Source organism: Candoia aspera, chromosome 3 (assembly GCF_035149785.1).
Source record: "Candoia aspera isolate rCanAsp1 chromosome 3, rCanAsp1.hap2, whole genome shotgun sequence".
NCBI lineage: Eukaryota > Metazoa > Chordata > Lepidosauria > Squamata > Boidae > Candoia > Candoia aspera.
In genome coordinates, this window is record NC_086155.1 from 135,045,588 (window position 1) to 135,068,051 (window position 22,464).

General features: G+C 38.1%; 1 protein-coding gene across 4 annotated transcripts in view; it reads right to left on the reverse strand.

Moving 5' to 3' along the window:
- Positions 1-18,559, reverse strand: part of BCL2 (BCL2 apoptosis regulator) — a 127,649-nt gene extending 109,090 nt beyond the window's left edge. For 3 of the 4 annotated variants that reach the window (XM_063298796.1, XM_063298798.1, XM_063298800.1), the window contains exons 1-2: positions 17,825-18,402; positions 16,713-17,583 (exon numbers count right to left, since the gene is read on the reverse strand). In XM_063298796.1, the coding sequence (XP_063154866.1) occupies positions 16,713-17,261 (549 nt within the window). In that variant the 5' untranslated portion in view covers positions 17,262-17,583; positions 17,825-18,402. Of the gene's footprint in view, positions 1-16,712; positions 17,584-17,824; positions 18,403-18,463 lie in introns of those variants that run through there. The other variant, XM_063298797.1, reaches the window with a different exon arrangement.
- Positions 18,560-22,464: the final 3,905 nt, after the last annotated feature.

Consider the following 22,464-nt stretch of genomic DNA (forward strand, 5'->3'; position numbering starts at 1 on the left):
TTTTTTAATATCTATTTATTTTGCTAAAAAAAGCTTATTAAACTTTAAAGAAATAATTGATGCATAGTTAATTGATTTAAATATATTAAACCAAATCACAGTCCTTATTTTAAGAGTATTTTTTGTGTTTTACATTACAACTCCCATCAGTCTCTGCCACATAACCAATAAGAAGAAATTTTACTGCAAAACAGATTGCCTACCTCTGACTTATCTCTGTTAACAGCTACTGGGATGTTGACAACACAGGAAAAAACAGTCAAATTTTTTGCTAAACCAAGAATTTGCAATTTGACCTAACATAGGTTTATCAGCAGAGCAATCCTAATTGTGATCAAAGAAGTGCAATGTGGCACATGTGCAGCTATATCCAGAATCCTGTTATCAAGAGAGAAAGCAATGTTTTGTTTTACTCTGGCAGTATAGTTTTGTTTTGTTTTGTTTTTCTTTCCAGAAACTCCCTCCTGTAAGCTACGGATCTGCTTCAGGCTGGCACAGCTAATGGCTCCAGAGAATCATAGGCTATTTGATACAATGGATCCAAAGTCATGTGGTATCATCAAACCCAGAAAATCTCACAGTAGAGCCTTTGATCGGCTTCTGCTAGCCTGAAGATGTCTAGTAATACCCACTGCACATGTCAGCCTTAGAAGGTAGACCAGACTAAGAAACAGTGCAGACCTAAATCTACTTTTATCAGAACTGCTATAGTAACAGAATCTTGCAAGCCTGAATGTGCTTTCCTTCCTCACTCTTTTATCTTCATGTGAATTAAGAGGGGGCCTGTCTGAGGCATTTTTGTAAGCCACTTTCTTGGCCTGGGCTCAAGCCTCATTTATCTGATCATTGCCTTGGTAATGGATCTTCCCTCTGTCCTTCAAGGTCATCCTCTGTGTTCATTGTATTACCTAAGTTAGAGCATCATGCTTTTTCATATGACTGGTTGATAAGCAATAATATAATGAACATTTACAAACCTTTTAAATAGTTTATCGGCAATAGTTTACTCCTAAATTATATTGGTTGTTGAAAACCTGACTAGGTTTCCCTCTACAATTTAATTTCTTGGCAAAGCTCATTTTCAGTCTGCTTTTCAGCATAGCAGGCATCCTGTTGCAAATAGATTTATGAAAATACTGTACTGTTTTTTCATCTTCCAGTGTTTGTAAATTAAACTAGGCAAAATGGAAATAATTCTGCTGGCTAGGTAGAGATGACAAATGGTGCCTTTGTTTATGAAGGGTACAAAATATAAAAATAGACATCAGAATATTGTGAACAACAACCCATTGGGACTCTGTACAGTGGAAAGAACATGAAGGGTGGATCTAAAATAAGAATAATAACTGCTCAAGAAAAACAGCCTTGTTAACAGGTAAAACAAAAAATCTCTCCCAACTAGTTGAATTGGTATTTCTCCCCATTCCAAAACAGAAACTTTAGTGTTTTTGTTTCTGTTTTAAAGTATTGTGTGCTATTTGTGCTGATTTTTCAATCAGAAGAATAAAACCAACCATTCTATTCCTTATTTATTTTTAGATCCCACAATTCATCTTACAGGTCTTCAAGGATGATTTATTTATTAAATCTCTAGCTCTAAAAAAACACCACCAATAAGTTGCTTATAATTAATTGCATGAACAATAGAACTGAGCTTTTCAATGTATTTCAAGCTACACACAGAGGGAAAGAGCTTCTTTTTATCTAATTGCTTGGAAGTCTTCCAAACTATTGGGCATTCCACTGCATAACTGATTCTCTAATTTATAAACAAGAATGTTCACATTATTGGAAAATATTGTTGCCAAAGATGGTTGAACTATATGAATTCACTATTTATGCAAATCCAGGCCCTCAAAAATATCTTGCTGATAATCAAAGTGCCTTTCCCCTCAAAGCATTCCCCCAATGCTTTCAACTCCATTGTTGAGTCAGCAGAAAACTATACCAGTATGAAATGTGCTGTTCCCACTGCTAACCCTAATCTGCCTTTACTGCTTTTGTTTAAAGTCATTACCATCCCTAGATTTCCTTCCCATGGTGATGGGATTATACAAAATGTATACACCATATGGCTACCTTCCTCATCAAATGATGTTCGACAGTGCTGGGGTTTGCTTTGTATTTCAAAAACTCAGAAATGTTTTTGTGCTGAATTCATTCCATTTGATTTTCTGGGTTTCTTTTAACCCATCTAACTTTTAAATAGCAAGACTGCAACCACTAAGATACCAAAGGTTTTCAGTGATTATTTTCCCTCTTATAGATAGCATTTATTATTGCCAGCACAATTGATCCAGAGACTATGGATCACATCGGATTTAGATAATGAGGCAATTCAACAGTAGGGTAATTCAAAACAGGTTTTATCTCTCCATGCTGGGAAAAAATGGCTTTGAACTTTTTCAGTTCCAATTTTAGACTTCCATAAAGTTCCAGTCACAAGGACTCTAGGATTCTGTAAAGGACAGCAATGTAGAAGGCAATAGCCAATCACCTTTGTCAAGAAAAATTTTACAGTATATGGATGTGTCCATTAAATCACTAAGAGTTTAGATCAACTCAGAGGAGACTTTACCTTCTTTTTAAAAAAAATCTGATTTAAAGGAGCATGGCTCAAAACCCAATCCAATGATTCAGCAAGCTTCATCCTCTAAAAGTTTAGTTTTTCCATATACTGTATACATAATCCCATTTCTGATGAAAATAAACAATGTTATAGCTATTTGTCTTTTCTCATGCTAAATTATGGAAGAAGAGTTCAACTTTTCCTAATTTCACTCCAGATCCAGACAATGAGTTGGACTGGACTATTTCCAAGTAACTCAAAGTAGATTGAGCCATTTTTGGAGCAAGATCTCTGAACTGAATACCAAATCAGACTGGAGAAATCTCTATTCACCCCTGTCAAAGACATGGTAAATTTGTGTTGACGGCAAAAGGAAATAAAAAACACTGATTATGTACCTTTCCAAAAGTTCCTGATAGCTATGTATCAACCAGGAGGAAGAAAGTTTGACTATTTCAGAGATGCAAAATATGTGGCTGGGGAAAGGGTGTCATAGCTTTGGCCCCTGCATCTAGTAGCAAAAACAGTTCAAATATCTGATTGTAAAGCAGAAATATAATAATAATTTAACACAATAGGAGAACATAGCGCTTCAGTAATAGGATGGCTGCAAGAACATACAATATTTGCTTGTACCAATCGAAGCGAGTATTTGTAGTTCAGGGTTGAACTGTGGAGTCCTTGGTGCTCTCTGAGCCTTGTTGTTTTCTTGCAGACGTTTCATTGCCAGACTAGGCAACATCTTCAGTACAAAGAGGGAGTGGGCCTTGCTCTCTGTTTATATACCATGGGTTGCCCAGCTTGTGTTGGTGGAGGAGGTGTTCTTGTTATAAAGAAAGCAACAGAAAGATGATTATATATGAACTTGCTGTAGCAATATGACATTATTCTTTTTTTTCTGTTTTATCTATTTGTTGGCTAAACTTCACAGCTACTGTAAAGGGTGGATGGAGGTAGGCCATGTCTTTACCAGAAAGAATCAAGAGATAATATCTAAGCCAGAAGTGCATATAGCCTTCACTAGCCTATTGATTCTAGTATCCTCTGACTTGGGGAAGACAATTCTGACTGGAGCATCTATAACGATAAACACACCTATGTCTTATCTACTTTTCAGGAGTATACATTACAATAAATACCCATTTTAATGGACAAACTGGGAGACAGCTATCCATTATTCATGAAGCTATGTTTATGATGCTGTAATGCAAATGATGCAAATAACATTTGCATCAATTTGCATCTTTTGCATTACGATGTGAGCAGAACACTGGTTCATTCAATGAGAAATTCATTGCACTGAGGTCTGATAAATCAAGCTTTCATTTTACTTTGTTTAATAAGTTTGTTTCACTTGCTTATCACTCTTCTTTGTATCACAATACAAAAAGGATGCTGAGGAACTAAAAAGAATGCAGAGAAGAGCAACAAAGATGGTAAGGGGCTTGGAGGCTAATCCTACAAAGAGCAGTTAAAGGAACTTGGTATGTTTAACTAAAAGATGGGAAGCCCAAGGGAAGACATGATAGCAGTCTTCTGATACATGAAGGGATGTCACAGGGAAGAGGGAAGAGATTTATTCTCCCTAGCACCTGAGGGTAAGACAAGAACCATTGGGTAGAAGCTTTAAAGTGAGTGAGCCAAACTTGAACTAAGGAGGAATTTCCTGACAGTGAGAGCTATTAAACAATGGAACAGCCTGCCTCCTGAAATTGTGGGTGTTCCATCACTAGAGGTTTTCAAGAAAAGACTGGACAGCTATTTGTCCATAATGGTATGAGGATTCCTGCACTGGACAGGGGGTTGGACTCAAAGGCTTCCATGGTCCCTTTCAACTCTATGATTCAATTCTATGATTCTGTTAAATTTGAAAATACCTTGTTAGTTATTCTGCTGCCTTTCACCTGTGGATAAACCAAAAATTGCAGTCTACATTTATATAAATGACTTAAATGAGGCAATGATGCTACTTCCCACCAAGTCTAGGAGAGATGTACTATCAAGCCATCTTTAAAGACTTTTCTGTAGTTCTCATTACCATTAAAAGAACATTTCAAATTCATTTCAAATTCATTTCAAATTAAGTGAAAGGGTAGAAGAATATTATGATTCCATTTATAAAATATTGATTGTTTCATAGGTATCAGTCAAATAATATGATTTGAATTTGAACCACTGTCTTTGTGTATAAAAATTGGTTTATACACTGGATAGCTTTTGGAATATGAGGAGAATCAATTATTTGTTTTTCATTTAACTTATGTTTTTGCTCCTTACAGTGTTAAAATAGTGAAATTGGTTTGAATCTTTTTAGTATTGTAGCATTGATATTCCCACAGTTTTTTAAATGTAAGTTGATTTAATTGAATTAAACTGAACTGAAACCAGTGTAATTTGTACAACTGTACCTCTGAACCCAGTAATCTAGTGGTAGTGAGCTTCAATGTTTAACTAATATAGCAGCATTCCCAAATGAACAATAGCATATAACAGTTAAAACAGGTATTTCCAAAATAACAAATAACCTGGCATTGTTCCACGTCTACTGCCTATATAATACTACATACATATTATTGCCTATGCTTATCCTCAAAACTTTCCAATAATTTTTAGGGTTGGATAATGAATTTGTTTGGGAAAATTAAGTTGGCTGAATCATTGAACTTGTCCCACCACCTTAATGGCTGAATTACTTAACTAGTTTAAATGGGAAATATTACCACTAAGCATGGATTTGTCTCTGTAGATGTGTTTAATTTTAGCTTGTTACTTGTTGTGGAAGTATTATACAAGTCAAGGGAATCAAGAAATCTTCTAGTACAGTGTTAGAGTACATGGCTTGTATTTACAATGTCCCAAGTTCAAGAACTTGTCTTTCCCAGCTGGACTGGAAAAACTACGTGCAATCTTGAGGAGCTATTGATAGTTACTGTCAATAGTACTGGGCTAAATCCTTTCAATACAGAAGCACCTTGGTAGATGCTTCTGGCATGTGCACACACACACAGACACACACACACACACAAACTGGGCTAAATGAAGTAATAGTCTGACAGAGTCTAAGGAAGCATCTTTCTATGTTCCTCGAAAAATTATTTATCTAGCATGCCTCCAAATAAGTAAACTAAAAATAAAATGGATCCATAATGCTAATGGCAGTATTACTTCAACAATGCTGTTAACTCATTTGGAAGGAAGAATGAAATTGGGGAGCATTTAGAAAAATTGTCAAGTGTCATTTTCAAAAGCCATTTTTTTAGATTATTAATGAAGTCAAAATGTCAGAGCACAGTAAAATCCCTAACTTAACTCATCAACGTTTGCACTGGCTAAGTATTCATAGATGATATTCAGCTTCTGAAGATAAGATTTATTAAGCCACACACCTCAGTCCATCTTATTGTTAGACACAGAATGAAAAACACTGTGCCAAAATGGCTCTGAAAAACAGTATCTGTGTTGCCAAAAAGCTTGACTCCCTTCTCATAGTTAAGGTATTTATTACTGTTTGGTCACAGTCCCGCAGAACCAGCATTTGCTGCATGAAGATTATAAATGATGCATTAACTCTATTTTCCAGTTTGTGTGAGAAAGGAAAGAGATGCATAATAGACCACAAACATCAAAAGAAGGAGTTTATCACTCAAGTTGAATAACTGGTCATTTAGGAATTAAATTTTTGGCCAGGAAATGAAGTGCAAATATCTTATGGCTGCTCAAGGCTCCATACATAATAACCAAGCCCCTCTGCCCTTTGGTATGATTGAATTATTTATCTGAGTACAAGTGTTTCTTGAGTAATAGCTTACAACAAGCTGAGAGTGACTGCGCCTATCTCTTTCTCCAATAAAAAATATTCATTGTGTGGTCAAATAAGGCAATTTGAACCCACTATTAATAATGTTCTTTCCAACCACTTGCAGCACAAGCTCCCATCCATGTCTTTCTTTTTACCTCCCAAAATAATTTTTTTAATTTGATTCTTTCCTTCTATGAGCTAATATTATACCATCACTGTTCTAGTTGCAAAGTTATCCTTTATTTACTCCATTCTTGTGTGGGTTGAAATTATGGCTTACAAATTTAACATTCCACGGATTTCATCCAAAGCTCACTGAAAGCCAAAAAGTCTCCCTCATAGTCAATAAACTGAGAATTACCAGCTGAATGAGAAAGGTGCAATTACAGAATCTCAGTAAGACTTTAAACTCCACACACTTCATCTCTGAAACAACAAAGACACCTCTATTTTCCATCATGATTAAAATGCATTCAGCTGAATCGGAGGATGGCTGAACTTCAGGTCTGAGGAGAGGCTAAGATAAAAATATTGAAACTCAGTGGGTCAATGCACTATGTGTCTGTATGTGTGTGTGTGATTATCAAACTAAAATCTAACATGGGGGGAAAGAGAAAAAAATGGATGGTGCAGCTGCAATTTCTTATGGTACTCTGTGACCATTGACATTTAGGAGCCTGGAACTGCGTCATGACTAGAAAGCACAACAGAGAGTTGGAGAGCACATTAGGCAGTCAGTCAACTGGAACAAAAGAGAACTGCAATTTAGCAATAGCAGAATAAAAGCATGTAAAAACAAGCCAAACATAAAGTCAGCAGACTAAGCATATGACTCTAAAAGCACTTTTTCAACAGAGTTTTATACTCCCACCCTCTTTTACAAACACACACAAATCACAATGCTTTGTGATTATAAAACTGTACAATTGTTAAAGCATAATTCTCTCTGATTACAAAAAGGTCCTAAATTCAGTCCCTGATATTCTCAGGTAGGGCTGCTAAAATTCCCGTTCTAAACCACTGCCAGTCAGTGTTGACAGTGCTGGGTTAGATAAACCAACAGTATGAGTTAGCATAAGGCAGATTTGTAAGTAAGCAAAACATACAGAAGGACTTAACTGGACAGATTACAGAGACCAGTGTGTGATATTTAAACTTAATGCACCAAAATTAGCATATAAAGAACAAAACATTTATATTCTTATTATTCTCCATGCAGCAGGATATTGAAGATCTTCTCATATATTCAATCAAATAGAGATTTAAAAAATTCCTAGATTCTTCAGAGTCCTAGGGCAGAAAGGGGACTCTGTCTATTGTATCCTTCACTCTGTGTAGATTCCTAAATCTGTCCTCTTCTTCACCATAACATCAATAGCACTCAGCATTCTACATGCTGTGGATGTTGCCAAACATTTGCAGTTTTGTGTTGGGTGCAATTTTCTGGGTATTTATGTAACAGAAGCTTGGTACTGGCAAAAACAAACAAACAAACAAAACCCTGGTTCTTTGAAGGACATGTGCCAAAACATCTGAAGAACAGCAGGTTGGGAAAGACTGCCGCAAGAAATCAAAAACCCAAAGAGGTCCTGGGTGATACAAGATCATGCAATAAACACCTCTCCTACATGAACACATTCGCTAGTATTAGCCATTAGAACTGAATTATTAGGGCGCATCTGGTCTCTTCACTTTCTTACATATTTGATTTAAAGTTGTGAATGGCTTTCTATCTTAAAACTTCATGAAGTACTACAGCCCACTGTTTTATAACTGTAGAAGAGTTAATTATAACTGTACAAGAGTTAATTATAACAGTACAAAAACAGACATAAGTTTATTCAAATATTATGTCCACTTTTTATGGGCTAAAGGACAAACCGCCACCAAAGAGATGCACAATTTCTACCAAACTGGAATATATGGCCCTTGAAGTTTAACTGCTGAAAAACACTATCAATTCAGTAATTTTGCACATCAGTGCATGGGTTCTTTGTTGAAGATGTGCATTTGTATTATCATATGACATCTGGAAAAAATGTTTTGATGTCTACTCAATTCAAAGTCACTATGAAAACCCAGTTTCTTCATATAATGCATATGTGTATTTATGGCAGTCCTAAGTCTAAAAGCACAACTCTCATGTTGCTTATAATGAGAGAACTGGGGCAGAATGTGGTAAAGTCAAGAATGGAACTTAGAGGAAAAAGGACATGGATCGAAAGAAACTAGACCAACTACAGGAAGGGGAAGTGTAAGTCTTGAATGAAAAAGTATTAGAAGACATCTTAATCTTCCAGCAGAATGAATACAAATTGGACATAAGGAAAAATAATGTGGAAGCTCCCTGCAATAAAGTGAAAAGTATTATGTTACCAAATACCAGATAGGTAGGTAGGTAGGTATAAATAAATAAAACTATGAAAAAGATGCTTGGAAAGACATCATGATAAAAGTCATACAGTATATGAGAAAAATGCATGATTGCTGTAATAAATGAAGATGGAAGAAAGATGTGTGTTCAGAGAGAAGAAGAGAGTTGCAAACCACATATCCAAAGAAAGCAAGAAACGGTTAAGATAAAAAGAGGCTGAAAAATACAGAGCAATTTTGATGGAAATGAAATTTCTTTTGAAGGGGATGAAAAGCAGCAGATTCTGCACAAGCAGACTCTATGTACACAAGCAGATTCTATGAGAGTGAACAGATTTAAGAATAAGAGTGACAAAAGTATTTGGGAAGAAACTGAAATGAAGGAATGCTGAAAGGAGTATTTTATAGGTTTGAATGGGAATGATAGGGATAGTCCAAGTAAAAAAATAATGAAAAGGAAGCTATAAATGTGGTGAGACTGTTGAAAAATGGTAAGATTGAAGATATAGATGATGAAAAAAATATAGATGAGTTAATTACAGAAATGTTAAAATATGGATGTGGCTTGCTTATGAAGTAGTTATACAACTTATTTAAAATATGTGGGAAGAACAGATATGTTCCTGATAATTCAAAGAATTTTGTTATTATTCCTTTATACCAAGGGAAAAGAAACTTGTGTGAATGCAAAAATAAAAAAAGAGGATTAGTTTATTAACTAAGAAGATTTTTGACAGAATTCTGAACAATAAGATACAGAGGTGACCATCAGCAAAATATGAGCTTCAAATTGGGCAGGCTATGTGTAAACCAAATGTTTGTTCTTCAGCAGGTCATTACCAAAGTATGAATGTGAGAAAGAAAATGTATGATAACTGGCTGATTTAGAAAAAGGATATGACAAACAAGGTTGAATTATGGAACATGGTGGTGCTAGTATGGAGTTGAAGGCTGGATGGTGAATGGGGTAATACGCTTGAGAATAAATGGCATGCATATTGAACAGTTCAACAATGAGCAGGGAGTAAAACAATTTAAACAATTAAATAAGGTCATATTCTTTTTTTTTATATCTCTTCACTGTATATTGAAAATAAAACTAGAGTTAATTTTTTTTAAAAAGTCATTAGAAGTGGGTTGCTTGGGGATGTTTAAAGAAAAGAAGATAATGTATGGATTGGTCAATGGACATGGTAGAAGTAAGAATGGATTGCAATGATAGAAAAGTATAGACAGGTATAGTGATTAGTGCTGGAATAAACTAGGTTTAGATTCCCTTTCCTTTTATTTTATCTTCTGCCTTTAATTTATTTTGCTTACTACCACGTATTCTTTTCTTGCACTTTGCATAATGTTGCTTACTTTGAAAAAGAATAGCATTTTGGTATGTATGTATGTGCATATGTATAAACATTATTTTATCAACAGAGTCAAAATATTAGATTGTGTACTAATCAAGTCTGCAGTCTAAAGTTCTAAATATAGAAATGGTAGTAAATATTTTACTACAGCAAACGTAATTACAGCTACTTTTAAAAAGTGTATGTAGCTTTTTCTTCCTGTTTCCAGATCCTGATGTTGTGAAGTAGCAGGTATTGGGAGCCCTAGGTCAGTAAGACAAAATCTTTACTTGTCTTAAAGGTACTTCCCATCCTTTGTTAAACCCCACAGGACCCAGTAAGTTACATAATGGATTCAGAGTGGCCTAGGGAAGGAGATAATGGCACAATCTGTTTCCAAAAGTTTGAGATCATAATCATAAATTAGCCTATCAGCTTCTGGTACTTGGGCACCCCCAGATTTGTGTGAAGAGGGAGAAGAAACAGGTGAAGATATCAAATGTATTTATATGACCACACTGATTATCAATGGGCAATCACTAATACTGTATAACTTGCACAGCTCAAATACATTGTTTTTTGTTGAGCCTGTACATATGTTCAGCTGCAGAACAGAAACCAGGTGAAAGACATGCAAGTTTAAATCCTATCTTGATAAAGCTGGATCCATGAGACATACCTGGCCTCCTATTCAACAGTTTTCCAGAACAAAACAAAACAGAAAAACAAAAAACAGTGCTTCCAAAGAAATGCACAACCAGCTGAGTACACACAGCACAGCAAATGCCACTTCCCAAGAGCAGCATGAAGAGACAAAAGGATATTACTTAAAACACTTCTCAACTGTGGCCACAAACTGAAGGAGTGTCCCCAAAACAATGTGAGAAGACACATCAACATCAAATAATATTAAAGATATTCACTCACTCTCTTTTCAGGACTTCAGCAGTTACAGGAAGACCTAGGGATTTTACAACCTGTGTTCAACATCACAAAATGCTTTTAATAAAGTTTTCACTGAAATTTCCTAAGTATACCAGGATTTTACAACCTGTGTTCAACATCACAAAATGCTTTTAATAAAGTTTTCACTGAAATTTCCTAAGCATACCAGGATTTTACAACCTGTGTTCAACATCACAAAATGCTTTTAATAAAGTTTTCACTGAAATTTCCTAAGTATACCAGGATTTTACAACCTGTGTTCAACATCACAAAATGCTTTTAATAAAGTTTTCACTGAAATTTCCTAAGTATACCAGGGCCTACAACAAAAACTGTAGAGTGTAGTACTTCCATTGCTCTATTTCATTATTTCTCCTGCCCTCTCCATTTTTCATGTCCCCCAAAATAGTTAGCAAGCATGTTGTGGAGACTCAGTTTGAGTCTTCTTCCTGAAGTGTCTTTGGGCGTATACTCCTTTTAAAATTTTCTCTTCTTTGTGCATTTTGTACTTTAAGATTCAGGATTCTCCAAAGTTTGCTGATATTTCCCTCTTGGGCATAGATTATATACTTCTAATTACATAAGGAACAACTCCCAGAGAATTGAAATCTGTATTAGTATATACAAATGCAAGAAACTGTTGAAGTGTGAAGTGCTTCTGGTTGAGATTCTGGTCTCTCCCCTGTGGGCTCCCCTATTCCCTATCCCGCCTGACTTCTCTTTTTTCCTTTCACCAAACCATCAGGATTCCATGGCAAATAAGCACATGTTCAACACACACCATACTTTTTTGGTTTTCTTTCCCTCTTAATAATTATTGCACAAGGGATTTTTTTTTCCTAAAGATTTCTTTAATTCTATAAGCCTTCAAATTCCTTGAACTCTGCCAATACCTCCCTCTTGTGTATAAGCGATGCATTTTGGCTCCACACGTAATGGCATGCATGTGGACACTGAAAATAGCAGATATGGTAAACTCATAAAAAGAACCAATTAATACCATTATTCAATAAATGTTTAATGAGAAATTAATCCCCTGTACTCAGTACAGCCAGGAAGAGCACTCTAAGATTGTTCCAAAATAAAGGTCTAGTGTATTATTAGATGAACATCCTCCAGTTAAGAAACACTTAAAAGGCTATGTAATGGAATCAAAAACAATATTTCTTCTTTTGATGGGCTGCTAATGCAGAATCCAAAGTTTAATCTTTTTGGAACATCTGAACACTACAAAAAAGAGCCATATACTAGGCTATAACTGAGCATTCCTATTATGCAATCTATTTTGTATCTCCACACTTGACTTGTCAAACGATGACTCTTTCAAGAAAAATACAAATTGGCCTCAATGTTAATTACATTCCACATCTTCCAAAGTCAAATGTCTAATGTATAAATGGCTGATCAGCTTTCATCACTTCTAGAAAAAGTAATTCTCTAGGAGTGAGAGTGGGCAAAAGGGGGAAATCACACAATGCAGGGAAGCCTACATATTAGCAGCTTTGAAAACAACCCTGTTCATACTCAGTTTCTACAGTGATTAATGCCTTTTGCAAAAGTAATACTGTGGTATCTTAAATTGGCATGCAAATCATTTGTTTTCTTTGTGCCACCCAGAAAGCAAGTCATGTGTTTTTATTTCCTCTGGTGAATAACAGCTAGTTTGGGGTAGAAGAAAAATAAAAATTGTTCTCTAGGAGAAAAGCATTTCCAAAGTTAAAGTTAAGATATGCCAGGTATAGAAATTCTGTTAATTTAATTAAAGAAGCCAATTCTGAAACATACCAAATGTGTTAATTCAAAATATTCCCATATCTGAATCTGACTTTCAACATATGGCCATCAGCTGGATTGCAATGCATCTGATGTCTAAGAGATAAATGTGTGAATCTGAAAATGATATTTTAGCATAAGATCTGTAACAGTGCTGTAAAAATGATGACATGTGCAACATGGCATCATTGCCCAATTATTAGGTAGACTGTCTAGGTAGTTAACACAGTCACCCCAAAGGATCATTTCTTTCTGAGAGATGGTGAGTAAAATGAAAGAGTTAGGGATACAATTAGAAGTACACTGGTAAAGATTAAGGACAAATTTGACACACATGAATAAGGTCTTGTAAAAGCTTATACCATGGTAGTAGAGGAAGCAAAAGATTTATTTTTCTCTCAACCTACTGCTTCAGCACAATGTCATCCAGCTAAGTGAATCATTTCTTGCATTCTGAACCCTGGATGGACTGCAGGTGAATCTTCAGCAGTTCAATGTCAAATGTTTGCAGTATATTTTGAAAGTTAAACTGTTCATACCTGCTCAAATTTAAGATTCCAAGCTAAGGATAGATTTTGAGGTGATGCCTGTTTGTGCAGTTTTAATGAATGATATGACATTTCATGGGCTTTAGAATGTGGTTAAATTGACAGGAGTGGGGGAAACATACTATTCTTGCCTGGATTTTCCCCATCTGGTCTGTTCATGTGTAGTGTAGTATAATGGATATAGTGCTGGATCAGAACTAGAGAAGCCCAAGTTCAAATCTACAACTGGACATGGATGCTCACTGGATGACTTTGGGCCAGCCTCAGCCTAACTTAGTCACAGACTGACATAAGGAAAAAATTGGAGGTAAGAGTGCCATGTATTCTACCTTGAACTTCAAGAAGAAAGGTGAAAAATAAATCTAACAAACAAGCAAATAAATAAAGTTGCCAAAGATTACTTGACTGTGTAATGGACATTGTGGATGATTCTTGAAGGAGACCATTCTTACTTTACTAAGGAAACTAATAAAAGACTGCTGCTAAAGCCTATGTTAAATTAATTTGGACAATAATCAGTCTCATCTCGCATTTTTCAGGAAGATCTAAAGAAGTAGTAGCTATGTAACCATGTACTTCTTTCTACAGTAATTTAGAAAGGAAAAAAGTTTAGGAAAAATGACACATTGTTGATTATGCTGGACCTCTTGATGTAATTCAGTACTATTGATCTGGTCTCCTTCTAAGGAAGTTAGCTAGAGTAGAACTTCAGGGAACTGCTCTGCAGTAAGTTCACTACTTTTTGGTAGTGCTGGGGCACTATAACTCATCTTTTGGCCATTGGCTTCTGTGACGCCTTTTAAACATGTACATGAAACCATTCAGAGAGGTTTGGCCTCATCACATGAGGATGACGCCCAGCTCTATATTTTTTCAACTCATGTCCAAGACTATGGAAATCCTGAAGGAGTAACTAGAAAAAATTATAGATTGGTTATTCAGTGACAAACCACTATGAGATGTTTAACTGGTGGGAACATGGGTCAGAGATTCTTCTGCAGCAGCATCCACCAGAAGAATGATCTTCCAAAAGGAATTATATTGTTTTATTTCTCTCCTTGCCTTTTGTTGAGCAATAAGGATGTTTTGATTTGGTTTGGTATTTCTTAACTCTTAGCTTGCTTTTGTTGTGTTCTTTCAAGTACTGTATGACTCTTTTCAAAGATTTTGTATGTGTACATGCCCTTCAACTTCAAATAGTATCTCTAATATTTGTACCAGAGTTTTCCACCTAAAAGTACACGATATGCATCTGGTTATGGGTGGCAAAACAGCTGAGGGTAAGTATCCATTTTTCTCCTAAACAACCCTAGATGTAGGATCAGGCTGCTAGTACTGTCATGCTATATTCTTTGTGTAAACAAAGATAATACATACATTATTAACTGTAATATGAAAGAGATGTACTATGTTGATTCAAAAGGAAGTTTTAAAATGGACAGTTGTTCTATGTATACCATGCAATAAAGATATGATTGATTTGAGTAATATAAAAGCTTACTTTCTAGGCCCAACTGACTCAATAAAATATGCCTTGGCTATATTTGTTCTCTGCTGGTTTATTTTTATTTATTTATTTGTTTGTTTGTTTATTTTCTATCCCACCTGTATTATTTTTATAAATAACTCAAGGGGGCAAATATACCTAATACTCCTTCCCCCTCCTATTTTCCTCACAACAACAACCCTGTGAGGTGAGTTGGGCTGAGAGAGAGTGACTGGCTCAAGGTCACCCAGCCAGCTTACATGCCTAAAGCGGGACTAGAACTCTCAGTCTCCTGGTTTCTAGCCTGTTTACTTAACCACTAATTTCTCTGGACATATATCCCAATTTCTCTCATAACAGGAGAAGTGTGTCATATATAATGAACTCAGCATTGCTATTCTCTTTAGGATTCCCTACATTTTTTGAGTAGGGAATGGGCGTTACAAACAGTGGATTATAAAATTCAAGTAAATCCACTTTTATACATAAAGTTGCACCATTTTTCCTTCTATATTTCTAATTCTATTATGCTTCTAATATAATTCACTTTATCACGTAGACTTTCCACTTGTGAATTGAATCTAACTACTAAAAACTTACCAGTTTAATATGATAAACCAAGATGATGACATGTTGTAGTTAATAAAACAATACTTATCTGTACAAAGATGTTTAGCTTATAATGTAACAGGTGGGGAAAGGTACCATTATTTTTAATAAAATTATTCCTTCCTCAATGCACATACATTTAAAATTCATGTAGAATTCAATCAAGAGTTTGTTAGCACCTTTTCTGACTAAAAAAATTGTTACTCAGAAAAAGCACTACCAGACTCCTGATGTTTTGCCACCATAGGCAAACACGGCTCTCCTCCTACAGTGTAGAATTTTGCTATCCTTAAAACTATCACAATGAACAATCCAAGAACTAATTACAGAAAATGCACCTGTATATTGGTCAAATAGTAACATACTAAAAATAAATTAAAATGTTTTATCTTTGCTATTCTAGACATATTACCAAGTTTCTTTACTTGTAAGAACTGTTTCATATAATAAGTTTGACTGCTTAAGGTAGCATTTACATAGAACAATATTTATCCACACAGATAATAAGGACTCCAAACTTAGAAAAAAATCATAAACAACTGAGGTATTGTGAAATATATCTTCCAGAATTTCATCTTTGTGCAGGTGAAAGTCTGAAATCATCACAACTTGGAACATGAAGGTTTTACAAAGCTATATCTTGACAACCACTTTGGACAAGCTTTTTTTGCTTTTTCAGTCGAAGTTCTTTTCTAAAAAAAAAAGTCTGCACATGATGTGAATTAGCTGCTGCATTGGTAACTTTTCTCTCCTCTGCTTTACTTGTGACCTCATTTACTAGCAACTTTCACAACAACCAGTGAATGACATCAGTGATTAAATGTTGATTAGAACAAGATAAGGATACAAGATACTCTGACTAGAGAGAGCACAGCTCAACACAGCCATCAGGAAACCAAAAGGAATTACAGTGTCAATACTGCTGAAACACCTTACTTTCTACATTGACCTTGATAGGGCAACTAATGTTCATTCAAAGCAAGCAAGCTGGTGAAAAAAATATATTATGTATCCTGAAATGATCACACTGGTAATAGAAGATCAACAGTACACTAAACCTCATTAACTAATCAATGGTAACAGGCTGTTGCATTTGGTCCAAAAGAACTGAATTGCTTGAAACAATTATACACAGATTAATATGCAAACAGAAAATACTAGTCATGCAAGCCACACTTGACTCCACTGCAAATATGTCAGTGAACTTAACTAGTGAGATTACTATATTTTGAAAAGGAAACACAACCAAAGACAACAACCAGCCACATACCCAGCCTCCATTGTCCTGGATCCAATTGTGCAGGTGCCTGTTCATGTACTCAGTCATCCATTCAGCAATACTGTCCACAAGAGGTGACATCTCCCGACTGGCACTTTCCACACACAGCATGCCACCAAATTCAAAGAATGCCACAATCCTTCCCCAATTTACTCCATCTCGGAACAGCTCTTCCACAACGGCCATGAAATGACTTCTGGCAGTGACTGGGGTCAAGTGCAGTTGGCCAGACATCTGGGCGAAGTCCCTCCGATACCTCTGGGAAAACTCATCACCAGCTTGGCACAGTGTGGAGTGAACAACCTGGGGTACAGGATGTAGTTCAGTGGCAGCCAAGTTACTGACAGCAGCAGAGCCAGGCAGCTCAGAAGGCAGAGGCACCAACCCAGCAAGGGCAGGAAAGGTCCCAACAGCAGGAGAAACATTTTCTCTGTCTCCACTGGCAACCCAGTCATATCCTTTCTGTGACAGCTTGTAATGGATGTACCTCAGCACTATCTCCTGGTTATTGTAATCTCTTATCCCAGGATGAGCCATCATTTACAACAGAGTGCTGGGAGGGGGATAAAAAGAAAGCAGAAGACAAAATGTCCCCCTCCCCACCCCAAAATTAAAGCAGCCAGTAATAGTAAGTGCCAGTGTTATATAGAATCCAGTTGCTTTATTGTGTGTAGTTCCATTGGTGGAGGTGTGGGGGAATTCTTAGATCTCAAAGGTATTTCTGTCTTCCAAGCGTCTCTTCCTTCGTGTATGATAGAGGATGGAGACCAGATTTAAAATGAAGCCAATATTGTATTCCACATGTAATATTTATTATAAAATTAATTTTCAGAATCCTTCCTTCCTTTGGGTTGAAATACATCTAAAAGAAAAAAGAAAATCAAATACTCTTTTTCACAATCAGGTGCTTTTTTCCCTTCTAGATGCTGATCTAGAATAGGGAAGAAGGTGCTGTGCATACATTCCAATTCCCCCTATTCAAAATGATTTATAGAGTACAGCAGCTTCCAATGCAAATTCATGTAAAGCACATTCAACAAAAACTTATTTTTTTTACATAAAGAAAAGTTACATGAAATAAATTCCCTGTAGAAAATACTTACTTGAATTAGAAATGTTCTTTCTTCTCAATGTCCTTACAGGAAAAAAAACAAAAAAATCACAGATCTCTTAAAATATTAAATGCAAGGATTTTTTGATGATTACAAAAAAGAAAAAGAAAGAAGCAAAGGAGGCCTTCAGATCCTGTTGAATTAGTTTGATTTCCAAAAATATTTCTTGGGTTCCTGTTTGGATGACATTTCCAAAGATATGTCAAAGCTCACAAATCCTGGTTCTGAACTTCAGCAAAGAGACCAAGCCAAAACAGAGGCAGAAGGGAAAAAAAATAAATTCTGAAAAGCATCAGAGAAATGCATCTTTCATTTTAGGCTCTTGGATTAGTACGGTGCTCCAGTGCCATAGATTTCACAAGGAAGGTAGATTCATTCAGACACGGATCTTGAACTCAATACACCTAATCATCATCACCAATCACCACCATCATCCTCTGAAATTACACCCCCACACACACACTGCTTAACTCCAGGGAATAGACAGACAGACAGACCCCCATCCATAATTGGGAAGAAGCCAAATAACTATAAGGCAAAAGCGAAGGGAAGATGGGATGTGTCTGAAGTATTAATTGATCCTAATTGTCCCTCCCTCCCCCCACCCTCCCTCCCCAGTGCCCTTGGTACCCCGGGCAGCCTCGTAAAGCTTCCTAGTCACGAGGCGCCTCCTCCTTCTCCATCATCGGCTCCAGATTGGATGTGCTGCGTTCGGCGCGGAGGCTCCAGCTGCCGATGGGGAGGTCTCGGCGGCAGGGGAAGGCATAGTCAATGCAGCCGCACACGGGGGGAGGAGACAGAGGAGGGTTGCTCCTAACGCTTCAGGCTCGACAAATGGGGCAGCCTTTCTTCTAGCCCCTCCTCACTCTTCATTCAAGAAATGGGGGGGGAAAGACGCAGAGGGAGGGCGCAAACTCTCGCCTTGGTCGCCGCTGCCGCCCCGGGCGAGGCTTCCATGGCTGTTCGGCTGAGCTGCCTTCCCTCGCCTGGAATTGCCCTACGCCGCGAGGGTTTCAGGCTCCGATGCCCTCGCGGGGTGAGGGTGGGTGGTCCACGGTGGGGGAGGTTGAGCTGGGGGAAAAGGCAGCACGTTCCCCTTGGCTGCTTTTCATTCATGTTTATTGTTTGGATGGATCGACTTTGAAGCGGTCCTGGATTGTTTCAGGGTGAAAAAACGCCCTGGGAGCGCGGGGGTGGTTGGGTTAGGAAGAAGAAAGTGCATTCAAAAGCGCCTTTCAGACTTGTACTGGCCGGGCAACCGCTCCGGCGGGTCAAAGGCGCTTAGATCCGAAGAAGAAACTGAGGCCGAGAAAGAAGGGGGGACATACTTGTTCGAGACCACCCAGTGGCTTCCTACGTGAGCGACAACTGCAACCCACATCCAGCTTTGTAAAAACTATTGGACTCTATAGCGGGAGGGGGGGATAATATAGCTGAGGAAGTGTGCTATGTGACGTCCCAGCTGCCTGCGCGTTCAGTTTTTTTTTTAGCCAAGAGGTTAAGGAAGTGTCCCCCCACCATCAAACAGCCTCCACTGCAAACATAGCTGCGTCTGGAAGGCGAGCGGGCGCGTCTCTGCACTTCGTAGTTCGTAAGTGGTTCCGCGCACGCACCTCCCTGCCAGGTAGAGCCGACCTCCCCGCTCCACTGGGGTCACTGTCCACAAGTTGCCGCAAGAAAATCAGATCGGGGGTGCGGAAAGGTCGCCATTCTTCCGAACCCGCGTGTTCGAATTTTTTTTTAAAAATCTTCGTATCAACAGGGTGCCACCTGGCGTCCAGCTTGAATGCCATCGTCAGACCTGTCCCTGGATCTCCTTGCTCAGAAGAGTTTTTATTCCCGCCTTTTCCTGGAGGCGTTATTGAAAGACCTCGTGTATAAGTGTGTGGCGGCGGGGGGCGGGGGGGCGCTATGTTGCCTTCATCTGGCGGAAAGGACCAACCAAGCACTCCAGTTCTGTTCTGGCTCTTACCTGAAGAATTTTGTGTTTTAGGATAGTTTATGCACCTTACAGCCTCACTCTTAACAGAGCTCTCCAGTACTAAACACAACAGAGGCTATTGTTAAACCCCGGTTCTTATCGCTGCTCACTTCTCCTGCCTCTCCTCCCCGCCACTTCCCATTGTTGAGAATATACACATTATTTAATACACATTATTAGTTAATTATCTGGAAGTTAACATGTGTAAAACCTCTTATAATTTAGGGTGTCAAACATTTATCTAAATATTAATAACTCTACCAGTTTATAACACTTGTGAAAGGTGAAAGGTCCCCTGTTCAAGCACTGAGTCATGTCTGACCCTTTGGGGAGATGCTGCTTTCTGATGTTTTCTTGGCAGACTATAGCAGGGTTGTTTGCCATTGCCTTCCCCAGTCGTTACCTTCCCCAGCAAACTGGGTGCTCATTTTACTGACCTTGGAAGGATGGAAGGCTGAGTTGAACTAAGCCAGCTACTCGAGAATCCAGGTTCTGCTCGGATCAAACTTGGGTCGTGGGGAGAGTTTCGGTTGCAATACTGCTGCCTACTACTCTGCACCAGAGTATTATGTTTATATTAGGCCAATTATAACACTTAGTTGGCCTAATATACAAATAAACAATTCTGCTTTTTTGGCGCTTTGTTTGGTTAGAAAAGCAGAATGTTTTTCTGTAAGTTAGGCCAACTAAGTGTTACAAAAGTTTTCAAGATTCACCATCAAGCCAGATGAGGAAAAAAAAAAAGGTAAAACACATGCCTGCCTGCTGTTGAGATCTGAGTTATCACAGACTTTGCTCAATCCATAGGAAACCCTAAGATGCAAATTGGTCCTTCTTGGAGAAAGCATCCTAGAAAATACCTCAGAAGCTATCGCTGGCCAATGAGCATGTGGGCTGCTGCACTCCGAACCCACTGAAGCTTCTGAATGAACTTCAAGGGCAACCCCACAATTCCTACAATCGGCTACAATTCCTCCAGTGTGCAGGATTGATCAGCAGGCATTGGAAACACTTAGTTGCAGTTATTGCTGCCCAAGGGGGGCATCCCAGTTACTGAAAGCAAAGGTTCACATACTTTTGCCACACACAAATATGTTTTGTTGTTTATTCATTTAGTCGCTTCCAATTCTTCGTGACTTCATGAACCAGCCCACGCCAGAGCTTCCTGTCGGTCAACACCCCCAGCTCCCCCAGGGACAAGTCCGTCGCCTCTAGAATATCATCCATCCACCTTGCCCTTGGTCGGCCCCTCTTCCTTTTGCCCTCCACTCTCCCTAGCATCAGCATCTTCTCCAGGGTGTCCTGTCTTCTCATTATGTCGCCAAAGTATTTCAGTTTTGCCTTTAATATCATTCCCTCAAGTGAGCAGTCTGGCTTTATTTCCTGGAGGATGGACTGGTTTGATCTTCTTGCAGTCCAAGGCACTCAGAATTTTCCTCCAACACTACAGTTCAAAAGCATCGATCTTCCTTCTTTCAGCCTTCCTTACGGTCCAGCTCTCACAGCCGTATGTTACTATGGGGAACACCATTGCTTTAACTATGCGGACCTTTGTTGTCAGTGTGATGTCTCTGCTCTTAACTATTTTATCGAGATTTGTCATTGCTCTTCTCCCAAGGATTAAACGTCTTCTGATTCCCTGACTGCAGTCAGCATCTGCAGTAATCTTTGCACCTAGAAATACAAAGTCTTTCACTGCTTCTACATTTTCTCCCTCTATTTGCCAGTTATCAATCAAGCTGGTTGCCATAATCTTGGTTTTTCTGAGGTTTAGCTGCAAGCCAGCTCTTGCACTTTCTTCTTTCGCCTTCATCATAAGGCTCCTCAGTTCCTCTTCGCTTTCAGCCATCAAAGTGGTATCATCTGCATATCTGAGATTGTTAATGTTTCTTCCAGCGATTTTAACTCCAGCCTTGGATTCCTCAAGCCCAGCATGTTGCATGATGTGTTCTGCGTATAAGTTGAATAGGTAGGGAGAGAGTATACAGCTCTGCCGTACTCCTTTCCCAATCTTAAACCAGTCCGTTGTTCCGTGGTCTGTTCTTACTGTTGCTACTTGATTGTTATACAGATTCTTCAGGAGGCAGACAAGATGACTTGGTATCCCCATACCACTAAGAACTTGCCACAATTTGTTATGGTCCACACAGTCAAAGGCTTTAGAATAGTCAATAAAACAGAAATAGAGGTTTTTCTGAAACTCCCTGGCTTTTTCCATTATCCAGCAGATATTGGCAATTTGGTCCCTAGTTCCTCTGCCTTTTCTAAACCCAGCTTGTACATCTGGCAATTCTCGCTCCATGAATTGCTGAAGTCTACCTTGCAGGATCTTGAGCATTACCTTACTGGCATGTGAAATGAGTGCCACTGTTCGATAGTTTGAACATTCTTTAGTGTTTCCCTTTTTTGGTATGGGGATATAAGTTGATTTTTTCAGTCTGATGGCCATTCTTGTGTTTTCCAAATTTGCTGGCATATAGCATGCATTACCTTGACAGCATCATCTTGCAAGATTTTGAACAGTTCACTTCGGATGTCGTCGTCTCCTGCTGCCTTGTTATTAGCAATGCTTCTTAAGGCCCATTCAACCTCAGTCTTCAGGATGTCTGGCTCTAACTCACTGACCACACCGTCAAAGCTATCCCCGATA